Source organism: Bos indicus x Bos taurus, chromosome 7 (genome assembly GCF_003369695.1).
Source record: "Bos indicus x Bos taurus breed Angus x Brahman F1 hybrid chromosome 7, Bos_hybrid_MaternalHap_v2.0, whole genome shotgun sequence".
Lineage (NCBI taxonomy): Eukaryota > Metazoa > Chordata > Mammalia > Artiodactyla > Bovidae > Bos > Bos indicus x Bos taurus.
The window spans coordinates 72,740,146-72,759,404 of NC_040082.1; the positions used below are offsets into that span (position 1 = coordinate 72,740,146).

At 50.6% G+C, this 19,259-nt stretch overlaps 3 protein-coding genes across 4 annotated transcripts; 1 reads left to right on the plus strand and 2 right to left on the minus strand.

Moving 5' to 3' along the window:
- Window positions 1-1,475: 1,475 nt before the first annotated feature.
- On the minus strand, window positions 1,476-2,509 carry HIGD2A (HIG1 hypoxia inducible domain family member 2A). The gene is made up of 2 exons (XM_027546932.1): window positions 2,289-2,509; window positions 1,476-1,912 (listed from the first exon to the last, which is right to left on the minus strand). The coding sequence occupies exons 1-2, from the start codon at window positions 2,440-2,442 to the stop codon at window positions 1,746-1,748; spliced, it is 321 nt and encodes a 106-aa protein (XP_027402733.1). The 5' UTR covers window positions 2,443-2,509; the 3' UTR covers window positions 1,476-1,745.
- A 116-nt stretch (window positions 2,510-2,625) lies between these two features.
- NOP16 (NOP16 nucleolar protein) lies at window positions 2,626-7,446 on the plus strand. Its single transcript, XM_027546931.1, has 5 exons — window positions 2,626-2,829; window positions 2,922-3,030; window positions 4,144-4,213; window positions 6,130-6,236; window positions 7,006-7,446. Exons 1-5 carry the CDS (start codon window positions 2,723-2,725, stop codon window positions 7,147-7,149), a joined length of 537 nt encoding a protein of 178 aa, XP_027402732.1. The 5' UTR covers window positions 2,626-2,722; the 3' UTR covers window positions 7,150-7,446.
- ARL10 (ADP ribosylation factor like GTPase 10) lies at window positions 4,228-18,661 on the minus strand. 2 transcript variants are annotated; one of them, XM_027546930.1, is made up of 4 exons: window positions 18,366-18,648; window positions 17,535-17,736; window positions 14,420-14,595; window positions 4,228-4,448 (listed from the first exon to the last, which is right to left on the minus strand). In XM_027546930.1, the coding sequence occupies exons 1-4, from the start codon at window positions 18,546-18,548 to the stop codon at window positions 4,392-4,394; spliced, it is 618 nt and encodes a 205-aa protein (XP_027402731.1). In that variant the 5' UTR covers window positions 18,549-18,648; the 3' UTR covers window positions 4,228-4,391. The 2 variants fall into 2 exon arrangements, with proteins under 2 accessions (XP_027402731.1, XP_027402730.1); XM_027546929.1 differs by lacking the exon at window positions 4,228-4,448 and adding an exon at window positions 9,299-12,754 and having other exon boundaries at window positions 18,366-18,661.
- Window positions 18,662-19,259: the final 598 nt, after the last annotated feature.

The following is a 19,259-nucleotide window of genomic DNA, read 5'->3' on the forward strand; positions in this document are numbered from 1 at the left end:
GGAGGTCATTAAGTCTGAAACCATGGTGTCACCATCCCTCTAAAGGCCCTAGAGTAGAAGCTGTGTTCCTTGACTTGTACATACATTATTACAATCCTGAGTTTATCATCACATCCCTTGTTCTCTATACATGTCTGCTTTTGTGTCCAGACTTCCCCTTTGTATAAGTACACCAGTCATACTGGATTAGGGTCCACCCTACTGACCTCATTTTAAATTGATTACCTCTGAAAAGACCCTATTATCAAATAAGATCACTTTCTGAAGTGCTGGGGTTAGGACTTTGAACTAACCTTTTTTTTTTTGGTGGGGGTTGGAGGGGGAGGAACATAGTGGCCATCCTCTCTAGAAGTGCCATAGCCCTCACCACTTCATGTCTGTTCCGTGTGGAGACCAAGGGTCACCACAGTGTACTGCTTTACACTTAGAATCTCTCTTACAGCTGAAAGACCTTGATGGGGGGCAAGAAGCTTTGCTGGTCTTAGTCATACAGATGGTGTTGAAACTGAGGGAGCCATGGATGGAAGGAAACAGAATCTGAGTCAACACTTTAGGGATGATTGCAGATCAGGAACACCTGTTTGAGATTTTAGATGAATGAGAAACTCATGAGGTGCCTCTCTTCTTGAGTTTGCTCAGATCTCCAGCCTCCTTTTCTCCTTAACCATAAAACACTAGGTACTGCCACAAATCATTGGCAAGCTTTGGGATTACCCTGTGAGCTGTTTCTGTTACATCAAGCTGTGGCTCTAAGCCTCAGTTTCCTGTTCTGTAAGATGCATCAAGAACCAAGCTGAGATGGTCTAGATCAGCCTTAAGTGTTCTCAGGAGATGGTACTGGAGTCAGGATCAGAAGTGGAGGGCAGAAGCGTGGCAGGCCTCATAGGAAGGAAGGTTTTCTACTTAAAGTTTGAAAATTGTTGGAAAGATCAGTTCCCACCCCCGAGCCTGGCCCCACATATAACATTGCTGTAGAGACTGTCTTGTTGTTCAGTCGCTAAGTCATGTCAGACTCTCTGCTATCCCATGAATATAGCAAGCCAGGTTTCCCTGTCTTTCATTATCTCCTGGAGTTTGCACAAATTTGATTATTGAATCGGTGATGCTATTCAACCATCTCATCCTCTATCACCCTCTTCTCCTCCTGCCTTCAATCTTTCCCAGCATCAGGGTCTTTACCAATGAGTTGGCTCTTTGCATCAGGTGGCCAAAGTATTGGAGCTTCAGCATCAGTCCTTCCAGTGAATATTCAGGGTTGATTTCCTTTAAGATTCACTGGCTTGATCTCCCTGCTGTCCAAGGGACTCTCAAGACTGCCTACTTTTAATAAATACCTCGGGGTGACTGTTGTCAGGAAAGTTTGAGAATCAGTAGACTACTGGATTTCTAAAAGACCCTGCAGTCTTTAGTCTGTTTTCTCCTAAAACCAAAGACCAAAAACCATGGCGGCGAGACTGGGAATGAATTCACTAAACTACAAGTGAATCAGAGTTTATTAGGTAGAAGTGACCAAGGTGCAACATAAACAGAAGTAGGGAACACGCAAACTGAACCGAACCTGAGATTCCAGGGGGCGGGGCGGGGGGGGGGGGCGGGAATCTGTCGTTTACACAATTCGCCACTTCCACCCGCACTGATACAGGGCTTGTTAGGGGAAATGAAGGAGTTATTTTAGTAGTAGGACCGGTGGTTCCGAAATGCTGTATACACCATATCCGTGAAGCTTTCACGGTGAGGCCACCGGCTCAAGGTCGAGATTTCAGAGTGGATGCAGCCAGACCCACCAAGATGGCAACGATCGTGAAGCCCTGGGCGGCGATCCGGGTACGCATCATGAGCTGGGAGCGCTGGCTCTGTCCCCGGTGGAAGCAGTAGAGACCATAGGTAAGGGCGGCCGCAGTGCCCAGGCAGCCTGAAGAGGCGACAAAGCAGGTGGGAAGTGGCAGGCAGGTCCGGCTCTAGAGGGCCCCTCCCCTCTTTGGTCTTCCCTCTTCAGGGTCAAGATATTCTTAAACAGGAGCTGAGGAGAGCGCGCTGTGGGTTGGGGCCGAGGTGGGAGGGGTGGGCAGAAGGAGGGCCGGGGCAGGGGGGTGGTCCTCGGAGTTAAGAGTCCGCCGCGTCCCAGCGCCCCCAATCCAGTCTAGCTCCTTCTCCAATCACGTTCACCCCTCACCGCCCGGCCTCTTCTCATTCGGGTCACCCAGCTGGGGTCCCGATCCTCCCCTATTTCATTCCCTCTACATCACTGCCCTCTTGGTCTACAGTTCCTAAAGCTCCCACTTGCTTACCTATGGGTACCAATGGGTTCTCGCGGGTCTTGCGAATAAACTTTTCCTTGAAGCTTTCCGAAGTGCTGTATACACTGGGGCTAAAGCCTTCAATGACTGGGGGCTGCGATGGTTCAAAGGGTGCCTCCGGAGTGACACGGCCAGGAGTCTCCATGTTTCAAGCAACAGCAGAAGGCGAAAATTCGGACGCTAAGCCCCGCCTCCTGATGAGGTCCTTAAAGTGGGGCAGGGAAAAGGGCTTTGCTGAACGTTGTACGCAGGCGCGTTCGCTCATGGCATTCTGGGAGTTATAGTAACCAGCCTGTGTCGCTGAGAAGAAGACTACATTTCCCGAAAGCCTGCAAAACCACGTGCTCCACTAGCCGGAAGGAGTCGCTACACGCGGTAGTTGGAGTGAGAAGCAGAGTCTAGTACTCCGTGCTGTGGTCAGTGCAATGCCCAAAGCCAAGGGAAAGACTCGGAGGCAGAAGTTCGGTTATAATGTTAACCGGAAGCGTCTGAACCGGAATGCTCGACGGAAGGCAGCGCCGCGGATCGAATGGTGAGGAGACTGGGGTTTAGAAGGCAGGAGACCTCGGCCAGGACGGCTAGCGAGATGACAGTCCCGCGACCGCCCTCTTTTTTTCCCCGTAGCTCACACATCCGACATGCCTGGGACCAGACCAAATCGGTGCGGCAGAACCTGGCCGAGATGGGTTTGGCTATGGACCCCAACAGGGCAGTGCCCCTTCTTAAGAGAAAGGTACTGACATGGTCCCGGCCTTGCCCTCCGCCGCCACACCATCCTGAGCTGGCTTAATCCTGTCTGTTACCTCCCTCAAGCCCTTCTTGGGTTTGTGACTTCCCTACAGCCAGCTGGGCCAGCCTGACTGCGTTGAGATTACCTTTAGTATCTCCCTTATACTGCCTCCCTTAGCACACATTGGACCTGGGTTGGAGCTTCCGTTTTCCTTCGGCACTCACTTTTTCCTTCTGAAATTAAACTATTTGGATCCCTTGCCATCTCAGTTTTCCAGAATTTATCTTTTTCTGCCCTTAACTTTCCTAATAAGGAGTTTGGAATCCTTACTGTTCCTCACTCCTTTCCTAAGTTATCCAGTCGTCCTTGGCCTGAGGCTTCCCTTAGGCTAGTTTCTCCGGAATAGGTCTTTTTCTGGACCACTTTCAAAAATAGCACCCCCTTTCCCTCAGTAACTTCTTTTCTACTTTAATTCCTTGGCACTTGTAAATACTTTATGGCATGTCATGTGGTATATTTATCTGTTTATTGTCTGTGCCTCTTTCCCCCAACATAATCTGCTTGGGGACAAGAACTCTGTTCCATTCAGTACTAAGCCTCACTCGGTGGTGCTTAGGATGTGACTAGTGGTCTATAGTTAATGAATGGGCTTGCTGATTGGGTTTGTCCCGTTGCCTTCAGGCAAATTTCTTATTATCTCTTTATGCTAGAGGAACAGGGCACTACTGTTTATTGAATAAATGTGAAATTATAGCCAAGCGCTGTCAGCCTGCTCCTTGCATAAGAGAAGGCATCTGACCTCTCTCCCTCATTGAAGTCTTAAGTGCTTTCATGTGCATTGCTCCATTTGATAATCACACAGTGAAGTGAGGCAGGCAAGGAATATTCTGCCCATTTTATAGATAGACGCAGAAAGATAAATTGCTTACTTGAGCATCTTGGGAACCAAAAAGCATCCAGGGCATTAGCTGTTTTGGTCATCTATTCTTGCCTGACCTTGTGGAGGGACCCTTATGGATAAGGCAGTTGTGCTGGGATGGGCAGGAGCCTTTAGAATTTTCCCTCATCCAGGATATTTCTTCTGTCTGCTGTTCTCACGGTCTCTGTTCTCTGCAGGTAAAAGCCATGGAAGTGGATGTAGAAGAGAGGCCTAAGGAGCTTGTGCGGAAGCCTTATGTGCTTAATGGTGGGTGTGGGCCACAATTTCTCTAGGTCAGCATCCTATACAGGGCTGGAGAGGACCCTCAGATATTCTCATGGTACAGATGGAGAAACTGAAGTTCAGAGGGAGGAAGTGAGCCGGTCCAGGGCTCAGCTGGCAGAGGTAGAACTGTGTCCTGGCCGAGACATTTTCAGTCTACTGACTAAGTTCCAATGTGTGAAGGGAGGCCAGAGATGTTCGGGGAGGACGTAACCAGTGCCTGAGAGGATAAAGGAGAAAACAATAAGTCTCAGGCATGAATTCAGCTTCTCATGAGTTTAAGGATGAACAGATATTTTTTTTTTAGAGATTCCACCATATAATTTTTGCAATGAGGATGAGATAGTTGGATAGTATCACCGATTCGATGGACATGAGTTTGAGTAGGCTCCAGGAGTTGGTGATGGACAAGGAAGCCTGGTGTGTTGCAGTCCATGGGGTCTCAAAGAGCCAGACATGACTGAGTGACTAAACTGAATCTTTCCAATGATAAATCAACTTTATGTATTTTAAGGCTATAGAGACTGAATATTAAAACAAGAGGGTAAATTCTGCAAAGTTTGAAGATTTGAATGACCATTTAAAAAATATTATTTATTTATTTTTGGCTATGCCTTCATTGCTGCTCAGGCTGTTCTCTGGTCATGGCAAGCATCACAGGCTTCTTACTGTGGTGGCTTCTCTCGTGGAGCACAGGCTCTAAGAGCACAGTCTTCAGTAGTTGCAGCACGTGGGCTCAGTAGTTGTGGCTTCTGGGCTCTAGAGCACAGGCTCAAGAGTTGTGTCCACGGGCTTCGTGCTCCACTGCATGTGAGATCTTCCCAGATTAGGTATCGAACCCGTGTCTCCTACCTTGGCAGGCCAGTTCTTTACCTCTGAGCCACCAGGAAAGCCCTCTGACCAGACATTTGATATAGAATTCCATGAATTCTTGTCTGTAGTCTATTTTAGTGATTCTTGTAAGAGTTACTGCACAGGATTGTATATATAAAATCATGTGTACTTAGTGTAGTGAAAGCTAATCTTAAGTTTTACTTTTAATTCTTTAATTAAAATTTTTAAAATTACGGTTAAAAAAAATCCCACAAAATTTACCATTAAAAAAATGTAAATTGTGGCAAAAAATAAAAACCCTCAAAATTTACCGTCATAATAATTTTAAAAATATATAGCTCAGTAGTGGTGTGCATGTGTGTTCAGTCACTAAGCCATGTCCAACTCTTCTGACCCCTTGGACTGTAGCTCTCCAGGTACTCTAAGGATAGGTTTTCCCAGGCAGTAATACTGGAGTGGATTGCCATTTCCTTCTCCAGGGGATCTTCCCCATCCAGGGATTGAACCTGCATCTCCTGCACTGCAGGCAGATTCTTTACTGCTGAGCCATCAGAGAAGCCCAGCTATTTTAGGAGTGAGGCCATATTGACTCCAGAGTTTGGTTTTTCCCCTCATGTGGAACAGTGAGGTGCCTTGGGCCCTAGTTCCTACAGCTCAAGTTCTCATTTATTCACACCTTTTCATTTCACATATTAACACTTTTAAGAGGTTCTCAAAGAATTTTAGAGCTGGAATGGAGCCCTGCATTGTGGACAAGCAATGTGTCTTCATCTCTGTCCCTAGTACCTGGCACTAAGCAGGGATTTTTAGTTTGGTGCCTTCCTTTCACCCATCTGAGACCCAAAGAGAGGTGACTTATTGCCATGCTGATGGATGCTTGTGCCATAGGCAGAGCCTGGGACCTGAGGGGCTAATGAGGAAGGTTCTAGTACTGAATTTGGAGAAGAAGAGGGGAAGGTCATCACTTGGCCAGTGTATTAACTCTTGTGGCTTAGGATTGACTGCGCAGCTCAACTTATGCAGGAAGCAAAGCTTCATTCCCTGTCTCTTGGCTTCTCTCAACCCAGACCTGGAGGCAGAAGCCAGCCTTCCGGAAAAGAAAGGAAATACACTGTCACGAGATCTCATTGACTATGTTCGCTACATGGTGGAGAACCATGGGGAAAACTATAAGGTAAGTGGTTCAGGCCTGGCAGGAGGAACCACTTGGGTCCTTGGAGAGGGTACCCTGGACCATTTGGGGTCTGATCTGCTTGGCTAGTGCCTGTTTCCTGAGATTGAGTGGAAACAAAGAGGAAAGATACCCTAGGAAATGGATCCCTTTGACAGAATGCTTATAATTGGGTAGACTGAAGAGCCTGTGGTGTGTATCCCACTCATAAATATATATTGTTTGCTCACATGGTATTTTTAATGAACTGCAGGTGACCCTTGAACAACCTGAGGTTAACCTGTGTATAATTTACAATTGGTCCTCCCAGTCTGCAGTTCCTCAAATCTTGGGATTCAACTGACCATGGACCATGTAGTGCTAAAGTATTTACTCCTGAAAAATACCCATTATAAGTGGACCCATGCACTTCACATCTGTGCTGTTCAAGAGTTAACTGCTGTTCAGGGGTTAACTCCCATTTTAATTATGGGAGGTCTCAACTCCTTTTTTTTTTTTTGGCTTCTCTTAAAAATGGAAAGATCTGGCTATACTGGGACCCTGTGCCCAGGTGGGATCAGTTGGTGATGGACAAAGAATGAGCTACTCAGCGGGTCTCAGCTCCTGCCTAGTCTCTGAGGGTACTTGTACCCATTTTCCCACATACACTATGACTTTTGACACGAGGAATCTGAATCTCAGGGATGGGCAGTACCTTGTCCAATGCAGGGCTAGGGATTTGAACTTGGCCTGTCCAGCCTTCTTCATTCAAGTGGCCCTTTTCTTTCCTTAGGCTATGGCCCGGGATGAGAAGAATTACTATCAAGATACCCCAAAACAGATTCGGAATAAGATCAACGTCTACAAGCGCTTTTACCCAGCAGAGTGGCAAGCCTTCACTGATTCTTTGCAAAAGAATAAAATGGAGGTTGAGTGACTGGTTTATGCCTGCCCCAGGTTGAGGCTTCCTCTTGGACTAGAGAAGCAAGGAGTGGTATGCATCTACAGATGAGGCCAGCCAAACCCCATGGAATCAAAGGGTTACAATGCACGTGCACGCGTACACTCTCTCTCTCTCTCTCTCTCACTTTTCACTTTGGAGAAGATACTGTCTCCCAGAGGCTCCAATTTATATTCTTCTTGGGGCTCTGGGAAAAGCCAGAACCTGCTGTTTTCTGAGCGCGTGGTTTGTTTGAATATAGTCTGTGTACAATAAAATAGTTATTTTTACTTCTCTGACAGTTTTGTATTTGCCCTCCCAGCCAAGCCCTGGGGCTGCCCCCTTCAGTAACCTCCTCAACCAAAGTAAAGAGGCCATTCAGTCCTTTGCACATTCATGTACCCTCCTAGGCACAGCTGCCCTCCCTTTTCTCCCCTGTTCTGGTTCTACTGCTTGCTACCTTGGTTTCCTGAACAGCAGTTCCACTATCACTTCTACAAAAAAGTGAGTCAGTCACAGTCACGTCTGACTGTGACCCATGGACTGTAGTCTGCTAGGCTCCTCTGTCTATGGGATTCTCCAGACAAAATACTGGAGTGGGCAGTCATTCCCTTCTCCAGGTATCTTCCTGACCCAGGGATAGACCCTGGGTCTCCTGCACTGCAGGCAGATTTTTTACCATCTGAGCTGACTAATACTTTTACGGAAGCCTGGGCTGCTTGGGAGAGGCCTCCAGTGGTGGCCCCACCCCAGGCTGGGGGCTGGTGAACTGGTTTTCTGTGGCCCTGGTCTGAAGCCCGTTGTGGCTCGAGTGCCAGCGGATAAGATGCTATATAGCTGCCTCCTGATCTGCCTTCAAGTGACCTGCCTTTGCTGCTTGTCTTTTGAGTCTGAAGTCCCCAAACCTGCTTTCTGAGATGTCTGTTGGACTGAATGCAACTCTGCTGTGTACCACGTCCTGGGCTGCACACTGCATGGCATTCCTTCGGGCCTGGCCTGTGTAATTTGGTGGCATGATTGGTATGTAGCAGGATTATAGTCACAGTGAGGTGGGTGCTGGGCATTTTGATTCATTATTGTCAGGTATCAATAATATAAAAATCTTCTGTTCCTGAGGTTTCTCCTTAAGTCACATAAAACTTGTCTCCCCTCACTGCTCTAGGAAAGGAGTTAAGTGTTTTTACATAAAACATTTCACAAAAACCCCACACAGTTGTGTGGTTTTATCTTCTCACAGGTAAGGAAACAGGCTTGAGAGGCATTAACATGGGGTTTGAAGTTAGTCTGTCCAATGACTACGCCTAGACTTTGGCTTGCTGGCCTTCTCTTCGGCCACTGAAAGCAGCCCACTGTCTCACACCGTTAAGGCGGGCTGGAAACTGGACAGAAACCTGCCTTTTGGACTCGGCTTGCTAGACTCCAGCAGTGACCGTCACCGTGAGCAAAGGCTTTAGGAATGAAAGCTTTAGGAATGCAGAAGTCCTTCAGAGCATTCTGAAATCAGGCCTGTGACCGGGCCAGGCCCTTAACCTTGTTTCTTCACCCAGTTCAGCTGCCATACCACAGGGCTTTGCAGAAGCCTTCCATACCACCTTCCTCTGCTCCCAGGCTGTGTCAGTGTCCTGGAGTCCCCCCAGCCCCGACTTCTGTAGCCAATGCCAGTAACTGTCTTTTAGTCTGGTTGGACATCCCCTACCAGACTGGGCTTGAATCCAGCGACCTTGTGAGGGAACCAGAGCCCAGCCCAAGGGCAGGTGTTGCGGGGGACACTTGTGGAATGGTGCCACCTCCATTCTGACCTCTGGTATGGAGGCAGTCAAAGCTGTTCTCCAATTCGGTAAAGCAATTATTCTTCACTTAAAAAACAAAACAGCATTGCTAAAATTAAAAAAAAAGTTCTCACTTCCATTTTCATGCCTAGCTCTGGCCCTGTCAGCTAGAACTCCTACAAGGAAGGGTTTGGGTATCTCCCCAAAAGTACTGTTAGGCCAAAGCTGATGTACCCACCCACCCCAGTGTGGACTAAAGGGATTGGGATTTGCTGTGGGACGTGTTCTGGGACCACCCTCCATAGCTGTCCCTCCCTGGGACTGCTAAGCACCAAGCACGTTTGTTCCTCAAAATCAGAATTTATATGAAACCACCACCAAATTTTTGGCATTTATTGTACACAGCCACCAACACTCCATTTAATGCAGTTTGTGGGCCTGGGTTCACAGGGCATGGGCTGGGACAGCAAGGCTCCTTTACTTCAGATCTGATGGCAATCTTCCCCTTGTCCCTTTATGGGCCCATCTCCAGGAGGCAGCAGGGAAAGCTGGAGGTTTCCCTCTAAAGAGTTACTAGAGAAGACTTGGAGAAGGTGACAGCAGTCGGCAGGGGTGAGGCAGACTGCTGACTGTGCAGGTCTGAGGTCTGGGGCAGCTGTGAGAGGACGAGGATAGACGCCACAGACGAGTTTCAGCGGCTGGTTTGAGATGCTGGCAGTTGCTACTAACCTAGCCTAAGAACAAAATATTTTCCAAGGGCAAGTGGAAACATTTTTCTGGAGAATCGGCGGTCTCATTCAGACATGCTGGAGCTGTGAAATTTTTCACCAGCACTTCTGAGGAGGGTCCGGAGGCCCGGAGGGACCAACTTCACCTCCTCTCCAGTCCTCACAGCTGGATACCACTGTGTTGGCACGAGCTTACAACGGATGGTTCCAAACACCAGGAGGTGCCAGAGGAGGCTTTTTGGGATAGGCAGCTGGTCCAAGGTGGTGGTCCCAGTAGCCTCAAGAGCCCTCTTGCCTAGACCATCCACGTGTTCAAGCTCTGGGCCAGGCTGACCTCTCTTCAGAAGGACAGCAGCATGTCAGAAGCCATGATTTCATTCAAATAACCTCAAGAGCAGAAGCCCCCAGTGTCAGCGTGCATGATTCACAGGTTCAACCGGCACACAGATGCATGAGCTGCCTTCCCAAGCATGAAGTGGGCACTGTATGGTCTTCATGAGAGTGCGAGAGCTGCCCGGCTGTCCATTCGCTAGTGCCAAGCTCAGGTGGGGCGGAGGGGGAAACATGGTGTCATCCCGGTTAGTCAGGAGCTGCACTTGAGATGAACAGCTTCCCCAAAGCAGCCACCTAGGCTCTTGAGCCAAAGTCACATTCAGGAACAACTACATAAGAGCGCAAGGCAGTCAGCGGTTCTGAAAAAAGGCCCTTCCTCGACTCTGCCCAGCCTGGTCCTGGTAGGAACCAGGACACAAGCACTGTCTGGCTCCCCGCCTGGAGGACAGGCCAGCAGAGGAGTGCTGCCGTCAGCCACAGACACGCGCACACCCACAGGCCGACAGGACGTCCATACGGCCTGTACAGGCACCAACGGCCACCGCCCAGGACCTTCAGTGCTCCTCAGTGGTGTCTCCTCGTGTGCCCCAGGACCTGTTGGCTCTGAGACTGGTCTTTGAAAGCTGCTCAAGTACGTAACTCTATTCTCACCTCCTGATAGTGGGGACTTTAAAAACTGTACTACATAGTGATATGCACTAGACCAAAGGCAGAGCTTAATTAGTAGAAAAGGGCGCCCCTCTCCAAAATGTTGGCTCCAAGGCTAACTTTCAAGTATTAACGCTAGAGGACAAGGTGAAGTTCACAGAACAGAGAAGTAAAGTCTCCTTACTTTCTGCCAGCAAAATGAAGTGTCAGCAGAGTTTCAAAGGCTACTCTAAAACCCAAGTCATTCCCAAAATATTTAAAATAAAATCAGTCAAATCACTTAAGACAGAAAGTTAATCGGAATTTCAAAGAAAAGTGATTCTATTCTGAGACACCTTCCCGGCCCACCCTTCTTGCACCCGCCACAGTATGAAACTGTGGCACGCTGAGTAAATGTCAAATGAAACAAAGGCACATAATCTCTATTCTCAATTAAAAAGCAAACTGAGTTGGTTCCCTCCTCAAAAAAAAGGCCCATTTGTGGCTGTCAACTCTTCAGTGGCCTCTTGACAGACAAAAGGTTCCTTCTGCCTGCACTGAAGAGTCAGTACAGAGACAGTCTTTAAACTGGCTGATCACTGGAAACAGGAGAATCACGGAATGTGTTCTGGAGAGGACACCAGCTATTCTGTCCAGCTTTGCCTTAGCTGCACAATCAGCAGGTCCAGGAAGGCTGTGCGATATACTCAAGGCTACCCATTGGTTGGTCTGCTAATTCTAATTTCTTTGTAAGAGTAACTATGATGAAATTGCCTCTCCCAGAGTCATTTGTTACCTCTACAGAGTTTGTGTCCCTTTGACGTATTAGGCCAAGTATTGGAGTTCAAGTTCATATGGGTCATGGTGAAATTCTATGACATCAAGTACAGCCACAAAGGGTTGGGGGAGGAAGAGCTCTGTCTCCATTGACATGTGTAGCTTACCACACTGTCATTCATGATTCCAGCTATTTTCCTCAAAGATCCAAATTTTCCATGACAGTCATCTAGGGTTTGGATAACAGCACCTAGAAACAGAACCTAAAACTTGGGCCTGTTCCTTTTATAAATAAATAAATAATTAAATGCAGTCTGGAGGCCAACATCCTGCTCCCCTGACAAGTCTTCCCAGGAACACAGGCAAGCTCCTTCCTTCCCCAGACTTATGTAAACATGGGCATTGGCACAGTTAAGTGTAAGAGTAGCAGCTTCTGACTCCAGATTGGGGTGGGTGTAGGTTTCAGTCTCTCTGATTAGGGGGTGAAGACCACTTACTCTCTATTTAAGAGGTTAGCGGGCTCGACCTCAGCCTTGGGAAAGCAGGGAGGTTTCAGGAAGCTTCTTGCCAGGATCTCTAGATTCCTCCTCAAGCTTCCTATCTTTATAGGTTGGTTAGAAAGCCACCACCTAAATCACCTCTCTTTAAAAGGGATGGCCCAGAGAGGCAGGGATTGCACAAGGCCACGAGCCAGCTGGGGTTGGAGCATAAGGCAGGACAGGGAGTCTGAGCTCGTGGCTTATGGCCCAGAACCTGCCCACACGAGAGGGTGCAAAATCACCAGAAGGGATCAGTCTAGGGTTAGGGCGTACTTCGGACACCTACACCAGTCCTCACCCCTTGGGACCAGCAGGGCGGGGAGAACTGAGCCTGCTGGGCAGCTCGCTGTACAGGTCAGAGGATGAGGCTGCCTTCCTTGGTGAAAGTGGGATCCACTTGCTGCTCAGAATTAGCAAGACACTGTCCTCTCCCACCCTTGGCCTCAACTGCCTCCCTGCTTCAGCCTCATGGCTAGCTCACTGGGAGGCCTCTGTGTGGTTCTTGGCCTCACCCAGGCCCTGCTCTTGAGGGTGAGGAGGGAAGAAGGGAAGAGATGTTATGTAGACCGTGCCCCAGGCCCAGGCTGGAGATGAAGAAGCAGGAGGAGCAGAACTGAAGTCTCCAGGGCTGGCTAGTGAGCGGGTGGGCGCCAGCCTAGGAGAGAAGCTCCAGGAGCAGTTTCCAGATGTGCACGGTGCCAGGATTTTCAAAGCTGGTTCCTGCAGGGGCGATGCTGGCTGCCAAGAAGAAAAGTTCCCGCTGGCTATCGACAGCCTGCAGGCCCAGCTCCTGTTGCAGCTCCACCATACTCATGGCTTCGCTCAGGTCCTGGGATGAAACGGAGACGTCAGGCTGGATTGAGAGTGTGTCCCAACTACCCACCCTTGTCATCTGTGAAATAAACTGTTCATCGGCTCCCTGGGGGGAACACTGGAGCCTAAGTTCTCTCTTGCCCAGTTGGTCTAAACTCACTTCCTCATCTCTGACTTTCCTTGGTATCAGCTTCTTTCCACCCCCTCATTCTCACCCATAGCCACTGTGCTAAGAAACAGCACGTCCTCTAAGTCAGGCATTGTGATAGGTACTCATCTCATTTAACTCACTGTCCATACTAAACTGATGGGGAAATCAGCTCAGGGAGGTGGTATCATTTAGCAAAGGAAACAGTGACACGTGGCAGAGCCAGGTTTTAAACCCAGGTTGGTTTGATGACCAAGTTTATGACCTTTACAGAAATCTTAGCTCAGTTTCCTAAATTCAATGGTGGAGAGATCTTATGGTAAGGTCACTTTCAGACAAAGGCCTCACCTCTCCTAGACTCCTAGAAACCTGTTGAGGAAAAAACAGAGACCACTACTCAGCATGGCTGGTGATGGTGCATTTAATTTCAAGCCTGGCCCAAGATTAAAAGGTTTCTTCTTGAAGCAGTTCATAGAATGATGGGACCGTAGGTGCTGTCTTCTGTAAAGTTTAAAATCACTATAAACCATAGTTTATATATAAGATGACACGATTCATTGTCCAAACTGGGTTACTTCTGAGACTCAAAGTGGGAACTAGTATAGCTGTATCAGAGCAACAGGCATAGCTGGGGCCTGTCACAGGCAGACCAGAACATAAGGTTACCCTGTTTATAACTGTGCCAGATATTTCTTGATAGGCAGAGGAAACCTGAGGTCTAAGACAGACAGAATGTCTCCAAGCCAGGCTGGAAACATGTCCCACAGTTCTCAGGGCCATGGGCCCATGCCACCTGAAACACAACAGGACTCTGTACTGCGGCAGAGAATGGCACCGTAAGTATGTGATGCCAAGAGTTACTGGGCCAGGAGACGTATATAGCATAGAGTGAAGAGCAGGAAATCTGAGGAGGATCTGAGCTCAAGACCTGGCTTTGCCACACAGCAGCTGTAACTTTGGGCTAACGTCAAGGCCTATAGTGAGGTCATGATTACAGTGTGCTTAGCATGCTGTGAGCACACAGTAAATGCTAGTTATTAGTATTTAACTTGTTAACTTCTTACCACTTCCCAGCTATAGCTCTCTGATCTAGAGTCAGAGATCATTAGGGACATAGCAGAGTGGAAAAGGTGCAATTAGAGTAAAACTTCCCAATTTACTATTTTCAAGGTGTACAAAATCTCTCTGAGCTTCAGATTCCCTGTATGTAAAATGAAAACAGTATCCCATAGCTTACAGAGTGAATAGAAACATCATATGAAATATTATTCAAAACCACACCTCAGACACAATGGACACAGAGAAATTATTTTTCTCATTCTTCCAGGATGACAAATGACAGGGAGGCAGAGAGGGAGGCCGAGAGGATGAGGGATGAGGAATGAGGACACAGCACAGGTAGCAGAGGGGGCGACAGTATCAGCTGTGTGCTGCAGGTCATGGGTCTAGGCCCGAATCCCTCTCCAGTGCTCCCTGCCCCAGGCATCGTGGATCAAGCCCAGCTGACGGCAGCCAGCCTCCCATGGCCCTCACCTGCTTGTTGGCCACCACCACAACAGGCAGGTCAGGGTCCTTGTCCAGCAGCTTGTGCAGCTCCTGTCGGGCCCACGGCAGCCGCAGCCGGTCAGCCGAGTCCACCATGAACACCAGCACATCCACTTCATTCACAAACTCCTTCCAGTAGAAGCGCAGATTCTGGCTGCCGCCGACTGAGGAGAGGCCAGGGGCCAGCTCAGAGCCTCCCTGGGCCCGGACTCTCTACTTACAGCCCACCCCCACATCACTTCCAGCCTCCCAAGGCTCCACTGGCCAATGGAGCAAGGGAAAGTCCACGGGTTCCTGAGCCAATCGGACCTGGGTGCAGCTCTAGCTCTGACAGCTATATCTCCCTGAGCAGGTCGACACCTCTGAACATCAGTCTCTTCCTCACTCAACTTACCTAACAGGTTGTAGCAAAACCCCAAAGTACTGTACACAATGTACCTTTCACAGGACTGGGGTATAAGATGTCCTCAAAACACAGTACTCTGGTTCTTTGTCCTGGCCTGTCCTGCCTCCTCCCAATCCCTAGCTTCCTCCCAGGTCAGTGGCTGTCGTCAGCAGCCAGGACCCCCTGTGCTGCCTGAGAACAGCCATTCTCCATTCAGTTTTTCTTGTTCAGTCTGGTTGCCCCATTTTCTTTCCTTGGAAAGGCCATACTCAATCCTGCCACCGTGTGGCTGTCCAAGGAGCACCTCCCCCAACCTGGGTTGCATTCCTGTTCCTCTGTGTCCCTCTGCAAAGTCCTCAATGGTCACCCCTGCATCCTAGTGTTTCTGATTAGACTTCTGACACTTATGGACTCTCAGCTCTTTGAGAGTTAGAGCTATGTATCTCTGGATCCCCCCAAAGCCCTCAGCACAATGCCTGGCACATAGCAGGCACTCAACAACTATATACTGAGTACTTACTAGGTGCCAAGCACTGATCTGGGTGCTGGGGACACAGAGGTCAGCAAGGCAGGCAGGGGAGCCCTGCTCTCAAGGAGCTCCCTCTGTAACCAGGACCAACACAGCAGTAACACAAAAACACATTCCACAAGGGAAGGAAATAAAACAGAAAAAGTGAAAGTGGCGGGGTGGGGTGGGGGTAGTGTCTGCTGGTGGCTTTGGATTGGGTGGTCTGAGAAGGTGGCCTAAGGAGGTGGCATGTGAGCTGAATCTGGGATGATGACAAGGAGCTGGTCATGAGAAGAGGCAGAAAAAAGCGTTATAGGCACCGGACAGGGCAAGATCCATGTGTTCAAGAAACAGAAGGCATTCAAGGTGGCTGAGGCGCTGCCAGAGGGGGAGAAGGAGCCACGACCAGCAGGGCTGGCCAGGGCTGGACCACACAGGGCCTGTAAGGCCACAGAGAGGCTGTGGGGAGCCCCAAAAGCATTTTAAGCAACAATGACATGAAGTGATACGGATTTCTGAAAGATGCTGCTGGTCAACATTGAGGACAGAAGTGGAATCAGGAAGACCAGCAAGGAGACTGCTGTAGTACTGATAGGTGACCGTGGATTGGGACAAGCAGGCAAAGATGGAGGTGGGAAGAAACAGACAGATGCAAACTCTATTGGAGGATAAAGCTGACAGAACTAGTTAATAAAATGGATATAGGAGGTGGGGGTGGGGAGGGGAGGGAAAAGTCAAAGATCCACAAGGGGCTCATTCTCAGCCGGGCTCCAGGCCAAGCACTGTAGGTGACCATAGCAAACTGAGTGGTGTGGCAGGGGAAAGGCCCCGGACATGAATGGGAGATCTGGGTTTGAATCCAGGTTGAGTGACCTTATTGAGCCTGGATACTGTCTCTGCCAGACAGAGTGGGCCTCAACTGCAGAACCCCCATCTGAATTTTCTGTGTCCTGGGCACGAGAGATGGAAACACAGAAAGCATGCTAAAAGGCCTGAATCTCAGGTGAATATCAATGTTTGCTACAATCAGGGAAGAAAGATGTAGCCAGGGCAGGCTAGCAGGCAAGGCCCTGAGACCAGAGGAACTGGGCCCATTGAGGCCAACGGCCAGGCCTTGAGTCTGATCCCACCACTTTGGCACTTAACTAAACCCACTGAGTCTTTATGGTCTGAGTAATATGGCGGGCAGAAATCCACTTGTTCCTTTCCACTGAGTCTGTGACTGGACACAGGGGTAAAGTACTGCTGCCCTCTCAATACCCTCTCTCCTAGCCTCTCCTGAGATCCCAGGAAGCCTAACATTGAGGGCAGGAGGCTATTCAGATCCTCCTTTGATCACTCACTCAACAAGTGATCTTCCAGGTACCTGACTGGGGCTGGGCCCTAGGGGCCAGAGCTGGATCAGATTTATCTGTGCCCTAGATGCGCAGTCCGGGACTCAGGGAGGTATGTGGCAAACACAGTAGCAGAAGGGGAGCCCAGAGCAAGAACTCTTAAGCTAGCCTGGGGGTCAGATAAGGCTTCATGGGATATCACCTTTGACCTGAACCTTGAAGGATGAACAGCAGTTCATAAAGGGAAGAAGGGCTTTCCAGACTGGGAGAACAGTGCATACAAGGCACAGATGATAAGAAAGAAAAAAGCAAGCACCCTTCAGAGACCCTGGAGAATTCCATGGGTTGAGAAGGCTGACAGGCTACACAGTCCATGAGGTCCTAAAGAGTTGGACACGACTGAGTGACTATCACTTATTTCAGAAGCAAGCAATGTACAGGGTGCTTAATATCGAGAGCCCAAGCTAGACAGCATTAACAGACTGGCAAGCTGCCTGAGCTTGGATAAATTATTTAACTTTCTGGGCCTCACTGCCTCATGCAAGACATATATAATGAACGTAATAACTCTTTCCAGTTTTATGGAGTTGTTGGCAGGGCTTTTTAAAGTGCTGTCTGTCAAGTGCTTGGCATACAGGAAACTTTAGCTGTGAGTCTATCAGGGTTAGGCACGTGGGCTGCAGAAAGGTCGAGGGACAGGCGGCGACCAAACCAGAGAACAGAGCAGTGTTGGACTCCATCCTGTACCCCAGGGACACATGGGAAAGATTTTCCACAGGGGCGTGTCCTGCTTAGGTAACAAGCCCCAACTTGGGTCCAGCTGAGATGATGGGGGAGACGGGCGCGGGGGGGGGGGGGGGGGGGGTGTCTGCTCACTCTCCAGCAGGTCCACCTCGAAGTTCCTGGTGGGCAGTCGCACGGAGTTGAAGCCCCAGGTGGGGATGTGGCCTTCCAGCGGCGGCTTTCCGGCCAGCACGCGCAGGAATGTGCTTTTCCCGGAGCCGTCCAGCCCCAGCACCAACACCTCGCGCTGCTCCAGCTCCTCCAGCGCCGGCTCCACGTCCTCCTCGTCCTCGGGCTGCGGAGCACGGGTCAGGCTGCGATCGGCACCCTCTGGCCTCACCCTTCCCCCAGGGAAGACCGAAAGCCCAAAGCGCACATCCCCGCCCTCCCGCCATCAAGGGACTGCCAGGCCCGCTCTGGTGCACACAAGCGCTGTCAATAGAGTCCTGAATTCCCAAAAGCCGTTCTTCTAGCCTTCCCTGGGTGACCTCATGCAAATTCCTCCGCTTCCCTTACTCAGCCTCCCTAGACTGACAATCCCTCCTCACTCCATGGAGGCAAGAAGCGCCGAATCCCTGCAACAAACGAAACAGCGGCGGGCCGGCGGGAGGGGCCGGAGGGCATCCCGGGCTGGACGCACAGCGCAGGCGCCAGCTGGGCACCGGCTGCACCCGGCGCTGGCGGGACAGCGCTCCCCGACCGCGCGCTCGCGCCCCGGCCCCCGCGAGTAAGCCGGAGGCCTACAGCGGCGCAGCACAGCACACGCCCCCAAACGCCCAGCGGTTCCAGGGTTCCGGGACTCCCAGTCGCCCGCCACGCGCCCACCAGCGTGACGCCTGCGGCGCCGAGCTCTCAACTCGCAGGGCGGCGGTCACACCCCCTCGGCTGCACGCGCGGAGGCGCCGACCCTCCTCGGGCACTCACGTCCCACTCGTCCCACTGTGGAAGGCCGGCAGGCTCAGCGCCCCACCAGGCCTCGCCTCCGTCCCAGCGTCGCTCACGTCCGCTGCCGAAGTAGGTCTTCCAGAGGATGAAGAGCACCGAACCGAGCACGGCCGCCGCGCCACCCAGCGCCAGCACCAAGGGGCTCAGCGGCCGCGGCGCCATCGGGGCGGGCGAGGAGCGCGAGTGCCGGTTGCACAGGCCGAACCAGCCGGCCTGTAGAAGATGGCCCCGCTGCGACTGCCTCGGCCGCGCCCACCCACCCAACCAACCCAGCCCCGCACTACAAGCCCCACAATGCACCGCCGCTGTCGCGACAGGCGGCGGGAGCTGGGGGCGCGGCCCGGAGCGCGGGGTCCTCCCGCCCACTCCGCTAGGTGCGGTGTAGAGCGAGAGGCTGTGCCGGTGCAGGACAAGACGTGGTTACATTGGCATCTACCGAGCACTTACTGTTAGGGGGTTAGCCCAAGACGTTTTAGGTTACCCCTTAAAACAGTGCCCCTTGTTAGGGAAAACAGGCCCTATTCGCACCTTCTTGTGTGGGTGCAGCCTGCATTCAACCACATGTGGTATGCTTCCTGGGCATCCCTCATGATCTCCGAGAGGAATTGCAATGGGATGGCAGGTTATGGAGTGGCAGGGGCCGGATTGGAACCCAGGTCCCTGACTTTTAGTACTGTCTGCCTTCTGTTGGCTGCTGCCTGGCTCCCAGGGCTTCTGCTCTCTTGGAGTCTCTTGATGAAGCGTCCTGATGAAGCCAGCCGGGGCAGGGAATCAGTGTTTAGACCTGACCACTTTGTCCCGTGACCCCCAGTGACTGCCAAAGTTTCCAGGGTGTAGCACAAGGAGGAAAAGCAGGAGAAACGGGCCCGGACT